At 54.0% G+C, this 15,713-nt stretch overlaps 1 protein-coding gene across 5 annotated transcripts in view; it reads right to left on the bottom strand.

The window, feature by feature from the left end:
• Positions 1 to 720: 720 nt before the first annotated feature.
• The window catches only part of SLC8A2 (solute carrier family 8 member A2), a 30,937-nt gene continuing 15,944 nt past the window's right edge, over positions 721 to 15,713 (bottom strand). For 2 of the 5 annotated variants that reach the window (XM_082438382.1, XM_082438383.1), the window contains exons 4-10: positions 15,136 to 15,558; positions 10,435 to 10,538; positions 10,269 to 10,286; positions 8,770 to 8,894; positions 8,367 to 8,466; positions 3,940 to 4,218; positions 721 to 2,177 (exon numbers count right to left, since the gene is read on the bottom strand). In XM_082438382.1, the coding sequence (XP_082294508.1) occupies positions 1,801 to 2,177; positions 3,940 to 4,218; positions 8,367 to 8,466; positions 8,770 to 8,894; positions 10,269 to 10,286; positions 10,435 to 10,538; positions 15,136 to 15,558 (1,426 nt within the window). In that variant the 3' untranslated portion in view covers positions 721 to 1,800. The other 3 variants (XM_082438384.1, XM_082438386.1, XM_082438385.1) reach the window with 3 other exon arrangements.

The following is a 15,713-nucleotide window of genomic DNA, read 5'->3' as shown; positions in this document are numbered from 1 at the left end:
GGCTCTCCTGCTCAGGCGACTCAGGGTCCTTCTCTTCTGCGTTCCCAGGATACCCTATGACGCGGAATAGTTTGTGGCTGAGGGAGTGGGGGCGTGGCTAGGGAAGCTACTGGGTAATGAGTGGGGGCGTGGCTAGTGCAGCTCCTGGGTAATGAGTGGGGGCGTGGCTAGGGGGAGCTTAGGGCTGATCTTCAGAGTGGCTGGTGCCTGCCGGTGTGTCCTGGCAGAGGATGAGGGGAGCATGGAAAAACCCAGATTATTTGGTGTATTTCACAGTTGCCCAAATCTCCATCAAAGACTTCATTAGCCCTCCCCTCGTGAATCCCAACTTCCCACGGGGAGGCTGTTTTTCCAGGCAGAATTTCAAAGTTTTATGGCAACTTTTACAGAAATCACAAAGAAAAGAGACAGCGACTGGTGCTGATGAGCTAGGAGTAGAGAAGGCAAGTGGGCAACAGGTCTGGGACGCTGGGGCTGATGCACAGCAGGACGATAGGACGCTAAAAACCTGTGGGAAGAAGAGTGCTACGGGGGTTGCGGGGTCATCCTCAGGGTCCCAAGAAGTGGGCAGCACTCCTCGCACCCCAAGTGTGTCCTTTGGGCAGGAAACATCAACAGTAAGAAAATGCACATGGCCTACCAACAGATAGGTGGCCTCCAAAGTTAAAAATGCCCACCCAGACCCCCTGGCCCCAGTCCCACCCTCCCACCCACCCCTGCTCCCCATCAGGCAGAGATGTGGCAGCATTTGCTGGCTTGTAGCATTGGTCCTCTGGGACCCTCGGTCTCCTCTTCGAGGGTCCTGCCCGGATTGGCTGGCACTGAGGGCAAAATGAGCCTTCTAGATAGTCAGGGGAGATCGGCTGTACTCCCTTGGATTCCTGGCCTCCTCCCCAAAGCCAATTCTCACGGCTGAGGGAGTCTGCTGCCCTCTCAGTAGAAAAGTCTGTCACCCTTTCCCCCCAAGTCATGCACCCTCCCGCGTCCCCCCGCCCCCAAACACACTATGTACACACATAGCCCCCCTCCCACCTCCAAGGCGTGGCTGGGCTCTCAGAGGTAGTGGAGGCAAGTGAGGGCGCTGCAAGGTGAGAAGTTACAGGTCCAAAATGTGCCTCCTCCAGCTCTGGAAGCCCAAACTTTCCCCTCCCTTCTCCAAGCCTCGAGAATTAGTGTCCTCCCAAGGGCCTGAGTGGAGAAATCAGGGAAGGTGTGCCCCCCTGTGCGCGTACCCATCTGTTCCTCCCCCATCCCCCGAGGCCCACAGAGCTCCCTGAGGGTTGGGGGAAAGGGCTGAGATCTGTGACCTCCTGGGATGGACCAGCCTCCTTCAAGGGCCCCCCAGGCAGGGCTGAGTTCTGAGGCCCTGGGGCACAGGTCCGTGGAAGTGGTGAGGGGGTCCTCTAGAGGAAGGGGGACTTATGGCATGGAGGAAGCCTGGGTGCCTAGGGAGACAGATGGGAGACTCTGTAGAGGATTCCGGATGAGGGAGGGTTCTCTGGGGAGGGGCCTCGAGGTGGAAATTGCTCCAGTAACAAAGCCGGTAACGAACACGGACGGACGGGCTGGACTTGCAGGTAACCGACGGGGCTGTTCGCAGGAGGACCTGGGGAGGCTCCCGAGGGGAAGGGAGGAGGCTGGAAGTGGGGACCGAGGACAGGGGGAGATGGCTTCCCAGGAGGAAGGGAGGCCGAGGCCCAGGAGAGGAGGCTGGAGGACAAATCTCTGGAGGACAAAGGAGAGCCAGTCCAGCGCGGAGGCGGTGGTCTCGAGGGGCAGGCCGAGTCCCTGGGGAGGACCCTAGAAGCCCCGGATGTGGCAGTAAGCCTCCAGGCTGGCGAAGAGGATGTAGAGGAACCAGAGGCCCAGGAAGAGCGCGGTGGTGGCGAGCTTGGGGCCGCGCGGGCCGCCCAGCTCGCCGCCGATGTGCGGCCGGCGCCGGTACAGCAGCACGGCGATCCCCACGAAGGCGAAGACGGTGAAGAGCGTGACGGAGAAAGCCAGCGTGCCGGTGCGCACCTCGAAGGGGCGGCCCTGCACCGCCCAGTACACGGCGGCCACCGACCAGGCCACGCCCAGGCCCAGGAACACGTTCACGGCGTTGGAGCCCGTCACGTTGCCGATGGATGCGTCGGCGCACTGGTCCTGCAGCGCCGCCACCTTGCTGGCGAACGTGTCTGCAGGGGCAGAGACGCCGCGGGTCAGGGGGGCTCCGCGGGCCCCCCCACGAGCATCCGCCTGGCTTCGTCAGTCACCTGCTCCCCAGAGACCCACCAGCACCCCGCTGGCCCAAGGATCCAGACTCCTCACCCCAGTGTCGCGCGGGCCTCGCCTCCCACTCCTGGAGTTCTGTGCCCTTGACCCCACCCAGGGGGCAAAGTCGATCGCCATCTCTGTGCCTGCTCGCTACAGGCCCCGCTGCCTGCTTTCTATGGAACGTGTCTGCAACCAATGGGATCTACTACCTACTCCCTGGAACTCACCGCCTCTCTCAATGGGACCTGCTGCCTGCTTTCAATGGGACCCACTACATGGTTTCTATCAAGTCCTCACCTTATTTCTATGAGACCCCCCCCCCCCCCATCACCTGTCTCTTCAATGCCCTGGCACCTTCTTTCTATGGAATCCATCGTCTGGTATCTACCATTTCCCACCACCTTAGTTCTACGGAACATCCCATTTGTTGCTTTGGGGGAGGATTCAGTTGACATACTGAATCTTTGGGCCCCCCTGCCTAGTTTCTATTATTCCCCACCATTGCCTATGTCCTATGGGGTCTGCTGCTTGCTCTCTACGAGACTTGCTGCCCGCTTTCTGTGGGACTCAATCTACTTTCTGTGGGACACACACACTACCTGATTTTTGTGGAATCCACTCTATTCTATGGGGCTTGCTGCCTACTTTCTCTGGGACTTGCTGCCTGCTTTCGCTGGGAATCACTAGCTGTTTCCCATGAACCCACTGCCTGTGTTTCTACAGGCCCAATTATCCCATTGCCACCTGGCTGGACAAGATAAATGTTAGGCCCCAGCCACATGGCACCCCTTGCCCATCAATTCCCCACTTGGCTTCTGTCAAGCTTCGCTTCTCTAGCCTCCACCCATTCCTGAACATCTCGCTAAGACTGCAAGTCTCTGGTGTGGAGGGCAGGCTTCACAGACCCATTCACCAATGGTTGCTTTCTACAGGACCCATCACCTGCTGTCTGGGCCTACAGCGCCACCACCTGGCTGGTGAACACATTGATGTGGAAAAGAAAGGTATCTGCCTCCTCGCGTGGTCTCCTCCCTCCTACAGGAATTTCAGTCTCCTCCACCTGGTTTCTAAGGGACTCTCCCTCAGATTTTAGGGGAAGAGGGGATCACGTACACTGTAGTCTCTGAGGCCTCACTATCTTATTTCTATGGCACCTTCTCCAACATGTGGTTTCTACTCTGACTCTCATCTTAGTTAAAGCTTTGAGATTCATTGGCCTGGTTCCTATCATGCCCAGCAACAAAGGTCTATGGAATCTTTCATCTGGTTGCTCGGCAGGGGGAGGAAACGGAAAATGAACATCTTGTTTCTGTGGAACTCACTGCACGGTTTCTATGAAGTTCCCACCTTATTTCTATGGGACCCTCCTTCCAACACCTGTCTCTTCAATGTCCTGCCACTTTCTTTCCCTGGCATCCATCGTCTGGTTTCTACCATTTCCCCCCACCTTAGTTCTATGGGACATTCCACCTGCTTGCTTTTGGGGAGGATTCAATTCACATATTGAATCCATGGGTTCCCTCCGCCTAGTTTCTATTATACCCACCTGCCTATTTCCAAGGGACCCACCATATGGGTTCTGTAGGATTCCACCACCTTATTTCTGCAGGGCCTTTCTCTTAGGGTCCACCTGCCTGGCTTCTCTGAGACACTCCCCCAACAAGTGGTCTCCTGAGGGGTTACCGGGGATGGAGGTGCCCAGGGCCACGAAGACGACAGCGTTGACAGAGTCCTTGAGGCCAACGGTGCAGCCGAAGTGGGAGGCGAGGTCCCCAATGAGGGCGGTGAGCAGCCCGATGACCAGGATGCAGACACCGAAGCAGGCCCAGCCGTGGCAGTACTCGGTGGGGGGCACGCAGGCGAACAGAACCTTCCAGAACACCGTCAGGAAGTGCATGACGTAGTCAAAGCACGACGGCAGTCGCTCCTCCCGGGACCCGTCCTCCTCCTCCTCCTCGTCCCCTGTGGGCACACGACCCAGCTGGGGCACACGCCCATGCCTCCTTCCTCGCTTACAGAGCCCCCCTTTCGTTCAACTTCTAGGCAGCAAGTCCCCAACGAATTGCTTTCCCAGAATCCCTTGCAGCTAAGAGAATGTATGGGCCCAGGTAAAAATATTCATTTTCTCAGAATCATTTGAAGCTAGAGGAGGCCATGTGCCCAGATAAAAAATATGCAGTTTCCCAGGATCCCTTCTGCTAGGGGTGGCCATGTCCCTAGCTAAAGATATGCCTTTCCCAGAAGCCTTTACAGCTACTGACAGCCAGGTGTGCAGCTAGAAATATTCACTTCCTCTGATTCATTGCAGCTGACAGTAGCCACATGCTCAGCTAAAGGTGCTCACTTTCCCAGAGTCTCCTGAGGCTAGAGAGAACCATGTGCCCAGCTAACATTAGTCACTTTCCCAGAATCCCTTGAGGCTAGCAACAGCACTGTCCTCAGATAAAAATATTCACTTTCCCAGAATTCCATGCAGCCAACAGCAGTCAGGTCCTCAGCTAAATACTTGGTTTCCCAGAATACCTTGCAGCAGTGGTCGGGTGATCCAGTCTGGCCATGAGACATAAACAGAGGGTTTCTGGAAAGCTCTAGCTTTCCTGATAGGGGTCCTGTTGTTACAGATGTGTTTTCTGAGATTTGTAAAGGATGCATCATCCTTAGAGCTGTTTGTGTCACCTATTGTGACCGAATTTGGCCCACTTTTGACCTGCAGTGACTTGTGTAATGGGAAAGTGCAAATGAAATGTCTTCCTACCTCACCTGAAACTGATAAGCAGAAAGCAATGAATGAGAAGCAATGAACACACTTGAGTGTGCCACGAATTACATCTGGAAGGATGCTGATAAGAAACAATGTAACCCCTGGCCAGTTGCTCACAGCAAGTCAGGAAATAAAAGCCAGACCAGCCACCAAATCATGAAGCCACTTTCCATGGTCCCACCCAATGGTTCCTTGGAATGTCAGGGAGCATAGGACAGCTGGTGGCAGTGGAGGCAGCGAGAGACTGATGGATTTGGGGATTCAGGTCATATATCCCTTTCCCACTTTTCTAGCTCACTTAGCCACTTGGCTTGTTAAAGAAATAAATGGTTGAATTTGTAAATGCTTAACTAAGTGGTTTGTGAGGTTTCTCGGTTCTGCATGTTGCATCACAAAGAAAATGTTTTTGCTGCGACCCCAAGTAAAATGCAATTGGAAACTAGAACTGGAAACTCAAACGCAACAGGCACTCTGCCCCTTCCTGCTTCCCTGCTTCCTTTCTTCCTGCCTGGAGTATGGACTTGACACCTGGAGGTACAGCAGCCATCTTGCAACCATGAGGACAACAGCTGAGAATGGGAAAGAGAAATAAAGATGGGGCCTGGGCCTTTAATGACATTACTGAGCTGCTGCTAACTCTTGATTGCCTCCTACAGATTTTTTTTGTTCCGTGAGAAAAAATAAAGTCTAGTGTGCTTAAGCCACTTTTCTGTTGTTTGCCACTGAACGCATCCCTAACTGACCATACTGAGACATGGCGGAGGTCAGAGCAGGGAGGACAAACTCTTGGGAGGGAGGCGGCTGCTATCACTCCGTCTCTTGGGGCTTCTCCCTGCCCTGCTCCAAATCCTGCCTTGGCTCCCCATTGCCCTCAGATCCAGGCCCACACTCCTGAGCTTGGCATTCCAGTACCCACAGGCTCTGGCCTCTGCTTACTTCTCCAGCCTCTCCCATCTAGAGGGAGCCTCACGGGTATGCCTGTGGTTCTGGAGCCGACTCTTTGGTGTCAAACCCTGTGTGATCTTGAATCAGTGCCCTAACCTGTCTGAGCCTCTGAATGTCTATTTGAGAAATGGGAATAATAATCAGACCTGCCTCGAGAGGGCTGGGATGACTACATGAGTCAGGCCATATAATATGCTCTCTGTGGGGCCGGGCACATCTCCACTGTGCCTGTCATTGTTGCAGCCATTGTTGAAGGCCCATGCCGGTGCCTGGGGGGCGATTCAAAGATGCCTGAAACCAAGTCCAGCCTGCAAAGAACTTTCCATCGGGAGGTAAAGGAAATACAAAATCACCTCTAAGTGCAAGATGGGACATGATTCATCCGCTAAGGAAGCGAGAACCACCCTTCTTCAGCACCTCAAAAAGCTTTGTGCTCACGTGAGGAACCAAAAGGAACAAAGTACAAAATGATCAAGCCCCAACCCAGATACTCGGGATACATTCATTAAATGAGTTCATACAGGAAATGGACTTCAAAGCTGCCTTACACTCAATCTGTCTTCATCGTCGTCATCGTTGTGATTATTATTACTGTTATTATTACCATAATGGTTTTATTCTTCCTCTACTACTTCCTCTGATCTAATCACTTGCTTTCTATAGGCCCATGGCCTCCATGACCACCATCTCACACCCACAGTTTCAGTTTCATGCAACCCTTCTTACCTTCACTAAGCCCCTAGAGGGAACTCTCTGGCTCCCCAATGTTCTTGAAGCTCAAATTCCTCACCACATCCTCTCAGACCCTGCATGACCCATCTCCTGCCAGTTTTGACAGCCTCAACTCACACCCCATCCCACCCTCTCACTCTTCCTTCCACAGGTTCTCTCCACTTCCAGGAGTTCCCCTCATTCAAAAAACACTCCATGGGGAAAGAAAAGAAAAAAGCTCCATGGCTCCCCACTGCACCTAAAATGACACCCAAGCCCTCTCCTGTGGCCTCTAAGGCCTTTGGGGTCTGGACCCTGCTCACCTCTCATGCCTCATCCCCTGCCTTTTCTTCAGGCCCAAAACCAATCACCCTCCCTAAATGTGCCATAATCTTGCACATTTCCAGACTCTGGATTTCCCTCTGCCTGGCTCCCTCCTCCTGGCTAACTCTTATTCCTATTTGAAGACTCAGATCAGAAGGCTCCTCCTCCAGGAAGCCCTCCCTGACCTTCAAGTTGGGTCAGACACCCGATGTGGTTCCCCCATAGCTCCCTGGGGACCCCGTCCCAGTCCTGCCCAATCTGGGTCGTCACTCTCTTGTGACAGGTTGTTTCTCCCACTGGACAGTGAGCTCTGTCAGGACAGGTCCCGAGCTGTCATGATCATTTCTTTGTCCCCAGCAATGGCCCTGTATAGGACCGGGTCCAGAGGATCCTTCAGAAGTAGATGTTGAAAGAATGTGGCTTCAGCGGGAGATGCCACTCCATTTCTATTAGGCCTACAATCTGGTGTCTCTAGGCCCGCTACCGGCTACTTTTCCATCCCTGGTGCCTGGTTTCTTTTGATCCCACCGACAAGTTTCTTTCCAACCACAATTCCTCGTGTGTTTTCAGTTCCCACCAGCTTGGCCTCCCTGAAGGAAACCTGATGTTATTCAAGGGACAGAAGTCCTGAGTTCCACCCTGGTCCTTTCTGGATTCCCTGAGGGACTTCAGGCCAGTCCCTCTTATGTCTCTTGGCCTCAGTTTCCCCAATTCCTATCACAGATGGCCAGTGTTGGTCTCCAAGATTGTGTCTGTGAATCCATGTCATCATATATCTGGCCACAGGGGGGCAGTGTGAGCCTGTCTGAGGCCTAAGGGGGCGAGAACCCGCTCAGGTGGGAGAGCTGGGTGCCCTGGAGACTGTCTCCATAGCAACAGAGGAACTCAGGCTGTGTGGAGAGGCCATGCCATTTAACCTGTTTCCACCTTCCAATTACCTGACACCAGGAGAAAGCCCGGGCTGGGATCCCACCGCTTCACAGCTCTCCACCTCTGCCCCTGTCTCCACCAACTTTCTGTGTCTCTGGGTCTACCTGCCTCTCTCTCTCTCTCTGGCCCTCTGCGTCTTCATTTTCTACACCTTTCATGCTTTCTCCGCATCTCTGTCCTTCTCTGGGATTCTGTGTGCCTCTCTGTGTGTCTATCTCTCCTATTTGTATACTTTCCCTATCTTTTCCTTTGTCTTTCTGTATCTGTTTCTTAGTCTTTTTCTTTGAGTATCCTTGTGTCTTTCCTGTCTTCTTTCTCTTCTCTATCGCTCTCTGTCCTTCTCTCCATGTCCCTCTTTCCCTCTCCCTTTCATTTCTCTTCCTCTGTCTCTCCATCCCTCTCTTCTTTCTCTCTTCCTCTCTCCTCCCTTCCCACTTACCTGCGCTCACCGTAATTGCCTCTAAAAACTGCTCTCTCCACGAATGGGTCCCAATCACCAAAGCCAAGTTCGTTTTCTTGATGAGTTTATCCACCGTGTTCTGGGGATGAGAGGGTGGGGAGAGACCATGGCCCATGATCACCCCAGGGCAGCTCCATGAGGGGTACTGGGGATGCGGGCTCACACCCCATGCTCAGGGGTCCTCAACCTTCCATATCCCAGTTCTAGCAAGAAGGGACAAGGGAAGCGTGTGCTGTCCATGGTGCTAACGGAGGGACACAGACGGTGGCCTCGGACCTTGGTTGCCCTTCCCTTGTGACCCTCATGGTCGATCCCCTCCTGGACTCTCCCCAAGGAAATGACCCAGGCAAGACTCCAGGAAGGTGAGGTCCCAGAAAATCACCTTAAAATCATAGGACTCCTCAATGATGACCTCCAGTCGACAGTTTTCCCCAAGAACCGGCTTGCCCATTTCTGCTATCCTCCGAGCCTCTTCCTCCTCAGCTGTCAGTTTCCTGTCCCCGTCCCCTGCAGCATGAGGGATGGGAGTTAGACTCCAAGGAGACTTACCTACCTGGGCCTGCGATGCCTTTACTACCTGTTCCCACTGATAAAGAAATCCCTGTCTGCTCTTCTCTGGGACGCCTCCTTGGTGATGCTTCCCCCCCCGCCCCTGCCTCCCATCTGACCACCACCTTCCCCAACCTGAGACCCAGCTCCCATGGGCTGGTCCACGAAGTTCAGTTGGTGGGCTCTGAGGTTCATGTGGTGGGGGCTGTGTGACCTTGGACAATACCTTAGTCTCTCTGTGCCTCAGAGTTCATATCTGTAAAATGGGCACAATAACAGTACCTACCTCATAGGGTGGTTTCCTATTAACTCCTAGTTAAAGGAGTTAATTCATGTGAAGTGCTTAGAAGAGTGCCTGGCACACAATAACTAAAAAGGTTACTTTATTATTATCACCACTATCGTCATTACCATCACCACCCTGTGGAAGAGGCCTGGTCTTCATATCCAAGCTCTGAAAACATCCTAGAGTGTGTTTGAGGTGGTGAGGAGAGAGGGGGATTCCTGATTTTGGTACAAATCTTGGACCCAGAACCATCTACAGTTGGCTCTGGGCTCATTGACCTCCCCAAAGTATGTTGATCCTTTGCTCCAAGCCCAGCACCAACCCAATCCTAACTCTCGTAAGAAAGCCACCCGCCAACCAGGAACAGTCTCAGAAAACTATGCCTGAGTGAGAAATGACTTTTATTGTGTTAAGCTACTGGGATTTAGGGGCCTATTTGTTCTAGTAGCTTGTATTACTTACCTTGACTAATATAATCTTCAGTCTATCCTTAATCTTAACCCCAAACCCCAATTCTGATCTCAGCTCCAAAACTACTCTGTCACTATCTCCAAGCCCCTGACCCTAGTCCCAACTCTCACCCCCATCTCTGACCTTGGCTCCAACTCTACCCTCAAATTCCTCAAACTCACCTCAAATTCCAACCTTAGCTTTGACCTCAATCTGACCCCAGTTCTAATCAGATTCCACCACAAACCCAGAAGCCAATCTCCATCTTAATTCTAGCTTTGACCCAGTTCCTAATACTGATCCCAAATCCCAACCTCAACCCAGCCCTAATCAACCTCAAACCTGATTCCCTCTGACCCCACCACAAACCCAAATTGGATTCTACGACTTACTCCCCCCCACCATCTTAACTACAACCAAAACATGATCTTGGCCTTTAAACTTCTGTCACCCCAAATTCACACTGGTTCCACCAAATTTATCACACCTGCAACCTGCCTCAAACCTGACCTTGAGGGGAACTTGAGGCACTGACCCACCCCCAAGACCCTCCCTCCGGTGCCCCCCCCCCAAGGTCTGGAAGTAAGTCCACTCACCTTGATTGAGTAGCAGAGCTGGGGAGAGACAGAGACAGGGAGAAGGTGAGATCTTCCCTGGGAAGCTCAGATCCACAAGCTTGAAGGACTGCCCACAACTGAGCCTCCAAGGGTCCCCCCACCCTGGACCCCTTACCTCTCCCACAGCCCACCCATCACCCCTTACCTGAAATCCCTCGCTTAAGCCACTGTGGCTGGCCCAGCTCAATGAAGAAATTATCCTTTTTCTCATATTCCTCATCATCAACTATCTTCACCTGAAGAGTTTTCCTGAGCAGAGAGGGAGAGCATGCAGCCTAAGACTCCCTCCCCCTGAATCACCAATAACTCGCCCATTAGCCACCCAGTTTCTTGAGCACTCACTCCATCTCAGGCTCTGGTACCTCATTCAATGTTCACAACAACCCTTGGGGGGAAGGCTCTCTTATTATCCCCATTTGACAGAAACAAGCTCAGAAGCATCTGACGAAGCTGAGTTTGTATGAAGCATCAAGCTGAGGGATCCCGATAAAACCTAGGTTAGACTGGGTGCTTCCTTCCTCTGCTCAGAACATTCACCTGGCTCCCATCTCACCCAGAAGAAGAGCCAAAGACCCAAGAATGGCCCACAAGAACCCCTGTCATCTAGGCCCTTGTTCCCTTTCTGGCCTCCCAGCCCTCTCGCCCTCGCTCACTCCATCCAGCAACGCTGGCCTCCTCGCTGTTCCTTGAACCTACCAGGCCTGCTTGTGCCTCAGGGCCTTTGCACCGGCTGTTCCCTCCACCTAGAACACGGTTTCCCCATGCTCACTCCCTCAGCTCCTCCAGTTCTCTGTTCAAACTTTACTTTCTTTCTCAATGAGACCCACTCCCACTGCATTCTTTAATATTGAAATCCATCCCTACCCCTACCCCAGCACGCTTGGCCCCCTTCCCCTGCTCTATGTCTTCCTTGTTCCAGATCATCTTCTAACACACCGTCTAATGTGTTTATTTTGTTTATTGTTTGCCATTTGCCTCTTCACATTAAAATGTAAGTTCCACCAGGGCAGTGATCTTTGTTCATTTATGTTCTTTGCTGTATCCCCAACGCCTAGAACAGTGCCTGGCATATAGTGTGCCCTCCATAAGCAGTTGTTCACTCAAAGTTTTCAGTCCGGGAGACCCTTGGCTTCCTGTTTCCTGTCCTGACCACATTCGCAGGTGTAACAGAGGGCTAATTGATTTTCTCTGCATCCCCGCTGCCATGGTAACCAGGAGGGTGGGCGGGGAGAAACAGCCAAAAGTTATCCATCCCCTTCAGGCATACAACCGACCCCCCCTCTATTACGAAGACCCACAACCCCCCAAAGCCCACAGCTCTGCCACTAGCAGCTCTTTCAGCTGTAGGAACCACAAGGCCTGGCCCCAGAACCCAGAAACACAAACACCCAGCCCACGCAGTCACCCAGCAGAGGAAGCACAGCCAATCACACTGCCCACACCCACACACCATCATACCCCACAGCCATCCCCTATGCAGTGGCAAAATCACACGGACCAGATGCCAACTAGCATGACACCCTCTCCGCAGCCTGGGCGACATCACCAACGTGTAAGACCCCTGCTGTGGTTCCATGTAGATTCTCCTTCCTTACACCTCACTCTTTATGCCTCTTGGTGTCTGTTTATTCCCTTCAACATCTCTCTCTACATCACAGTCTCTCAATCTTCCTTTGTCTCTCTGCCCATCTATCAGCCTCTCTGTGTCTCTCTCTCCATCTCTCTGACCTTCTCTGTCTCAGTCTCTCCCCAGCTCTCTGCCTTTCTTTCTGTGTCCTCCTCTCCCCATCTCCGTCTGTCAGTGTTGGAGAGACTGAATGCAACAGAATGGAATAGCCAAAGTCAACACAATCTAAGCAAAGGGGTCTCAATCAACAGACCTATCTCAACACACGAACGCACAGGACACAGTGACACCCATGCGAAGACAGACGCACACAAGATGGTCACGTGGAGACATACGCCTACTTCCGCCTTCACCCACTCCCAGTCTCAAGATATTTAAAATTTTCTGTGGGTGGAAAAAATGGGTGCCCCCCACCTCAGGAGTGGGCTGGGAGCTGTCCGCGGTGCTGAAACACCGCAGCAAGGAGGGGGTCTCCTGACACACGCAGACGGCTACTGACACGTTGACACACTGACAGGGTGATACACACACACCTCCGACGCTCACTCTCTCTCAGACACGCCGTGATCCACTGACACACAGTGACTGACACGCAGTGACACACGCGCCAACTGGCGCCCAGACAAGTGTGCCCTCACGGGACCCAAAAGGAGGAGAAACCCAACTAGCAAGGGACAGCAAGAGGGACTCGAGCTAGACAAGGGCAGGACTTCCTGAGATCAAAGGAAGCAGCCTTAGGAGTATGGGATTAACAGATACACACCATTATATATAACATAGATAAACAACAAGGATTTACTGTATAGCACAAGGAACTATATTCAATATCCTGTAATAATCTGTAATGAAAAAGAATCTGAGAAAGAATATATATACATATATATACATATACATATACCTGAATCACTGAGCTGTACACCTGAAACTAACACAATATCATGAATCAACTATAGTTCAAATAAAAACTGATTAATTAATTATTTTTTAAAAAGGAAACAGCCTTCCTCCCCAGCCTGACATTTTGTCATCCTCACGCCTGCCCTCCTTGTTTCCTGGGAACTCCACTCTGATTTCAGACCCAGTCTCTTTCTTATCCTGTCTCCCATCCTCTCTTGCTGACCCAAACTCTTTTCTCTCTGTAGCATCAAGAGGGCCTTTCCTTCCCTGAGTCCCATTGAGCTGCTCTCAGTGAGAAGAACGTCTCTCTTGATCTCCCCTGCATCTCTCTTCCTTTCAGTTTTCCTCCATCTCAGTCTCCCAATCCCGTTTCCCCTCTCTTGATGGGCCTCTCTCTGTCACTCAGTTTCTGGCTTCCTCGGTATCCATCTCTCAGTTTGTGTCTTTCTGTCTCTCTCGTGCTCTCTCTCTCTTCTCTGTTTCTCTCTCTGACTCTCCCTTACTCTGGCTCCGTCTCTCTTTCGCTAGGTCTCTTCTGTCTCTGGGTGCCTCTCTGTCTGTCTCTCTCTCTTGCATATCTCCCCGCCGCCCCATCTCTGGGTGTCTCTCTTCCATCTCTGTGTTGATCCTGCCTGGGGCCAACCCTCCAGACCAGCTGCTTCGAAGCATCTCTAATTAGCGCCTGCCCGTCAGAGGAAGGATGTGTCTCCCTAAACGCTAATTAGCCTCCTGTTCTCCGTCTCCTGAAGCCACAGCTGGAAGCTTGGGCGGGGTTGGGGGACAGAGGGTGTCCCAGCCTGGGGAAGCCATGTGCGGGAGGAGAGGGCCTGTGGGTTTGTAGCGGCGGGAAGTTGGTTGGAAGCGACAGACTACAAGAAGGACTGGAACAAGTAGAAAGATAACGCCCTCCATCCCCTCGGCCTCTTGGGTGGGAGACATGGGGCCTGGAACGGTGCCCTCAGCCCCCAACCTAAGTTCTCAACCCAAGTCAGACAGAGAGAGAGATGGAAAGGTATGGAGAGTTCGTGACTGAAATATAACCCGAGTCAGAGAGCTAGCTAGATACTGGGGACAGAGATCTAGAGATTAACAGAAACCCAGAGGGGGAATGCCAGGAGCGAGAGACGCAGAGACGCAAACGGAGAGATGGAGAGATAGAGCAGTGAGAAGCTGAGCGGGAGGCCAAGCCACAGAAGCTGGGAGGGGGAGAGGGAAGGGGAGCGCGGTAGGGCCTCTGCTAGGTGGGGGGAGCGTGGGCGGCAGGAGGAGAGAGACAGACTGGCGTGCGGGGGCGGAAGGGAGCGGGCAAAGGAGGGGAGGAACCTTCTGCATCCCAGGCAGGCGGGGGGGGGGGGGGGGGGGGGGGGGGGGGAAGGGGGAGGGGGATGTGAGGCTGCAGGCACACATGGGGGGGACTCGGGCATCTGTGTAAGGGGTGGCCGGGTGTCTCGGCGTGAGAACAGCCCTGACTCTGTGTCTTTGACTTTGTGTGTCCGTATGTGCCGGTGTGCGTGTTGGTTGTGTCTGTGTGTCTACATACGTATTCCTGTGTATCCAGCTCACCTCCCGAGATTCCACCCCACCCTCCCAAATCCCAGCCCTCCAGCTTCCCGTGTCTCTTCCTAGGCCCCCATATTCCTACTCGGCCTCTTCCCAAAGCCTCTCCCACATTCCTCTTAGGTCTCCTGCTATTTCCCCAGGTTCTTCCGCCTACCCAATAGCTTCACCCCTTCCCCCATCCACCTCCTCAGTCTCTGCCCCATCTCCTTAGACCCCGCCCTCTTTCGCTGTCCTTGTCCTTTTCCCTGAGTCCCTACCCAGACCCCACTCGCCCTCCATTTCCACAGACACCTTCCCACCTCGAAAGGAACCTCAGGCCACACTCCTCCATTCTACCAATTAAGCCTTCCACATTCCTCTCCCCAGGCCCCACCCTATTTCCTCTCCTCTCTCCTCACTTGGCCTTTCTTCCTGGTGTCCCACTCCCCTCTCCCCAAACCAGCCCAGTTCTCCCAAGCCCCGCCCACATCCCGTCCCAACATCTTGGCCACGCCCCGTCACTCCAGTCTCCTCCCTCCTCTCCTCTGTCTCACCTCTTCCCTGGGCCCTGCCCCACTTCCCCTGACCTCTCCGTTTCAGGAGCAAGGCTCCATCAAGGCCCCACCCCTTTCCCAGACCACGCCTCTCCGAGGTCCACCCGCTTCTCGACCTCGCCCATCCAGGCCCCGCCCCGCCCGGGCACCGTCCCGTCCTGGTCCCGCCCCTCTCGCCGGCCGCGCTCGGTCTGCCCCGGCCCGCGGGCTGCCCGACCGGCGCGCTCACATGGTCTCGTCGTCGCCGAACTCGAGCTCGCCGCACGCGTCCTCGTAGTGCACGCCGCCGCCGCGCGCCGTCCCGTCCACTGTGCGGTAGGGGAGGCGCACGGTGCCGCGCGCGCCCGAGCTGCGCACGACGCGCACGTCCACGGTGCCCATGCACTCGCTCACGTGCAGCAGGCGGTCCTGGAAGGAGAAGATGCCCGCGTGGTCGTCGTCCAGGATGGTGACGGTGGCCAGCAGCGGCGCCACCAGCCGCCCCTTGGGGCGCCCGCCGCCGTCGGGCTCGAACATGCCCTGCGCGTCGCCCACGCGTAGGTTCAGCAGCCGCACGAAGAAGTGCTCGTCCTCCTCGAAGATGTCGTCGTCGATGATGCCGATACGCAGCTCCTTCTGTGTCTCGCCCGGCTTGAACACCAGCGTGCCCTCGCTGCGGTGGAGGAGAGGGGAAAGAAAGGGGTGAAGGTCGCTCAAAGGCTGTGGGGGAGGTGGGAGGAGTCAGGGTGGGCCTCCTAGAGGAGGGGGCCGCACCGCGGAAGAACTTACAAATATAATGGTGGACAGGCATTAAACAAGTAATACTGA

Source organism: Balaenoptera physalus, assembly GCF_965194825.1.
Source record: "Balaenoptera physalus genome assembly, chromosome: 19".
Taxonomy (NCBI): Eukaryota; Metazoa; Chordata; class Mammalia; order Artiodactyla; family Balaenopteridae; genus Balaenoptera; species Balaenoptera physalus.
Note: the sequence above shows the minus strand (reverse complement) of the source record. Positions and strands in the feature narration are given on the sequence as shown.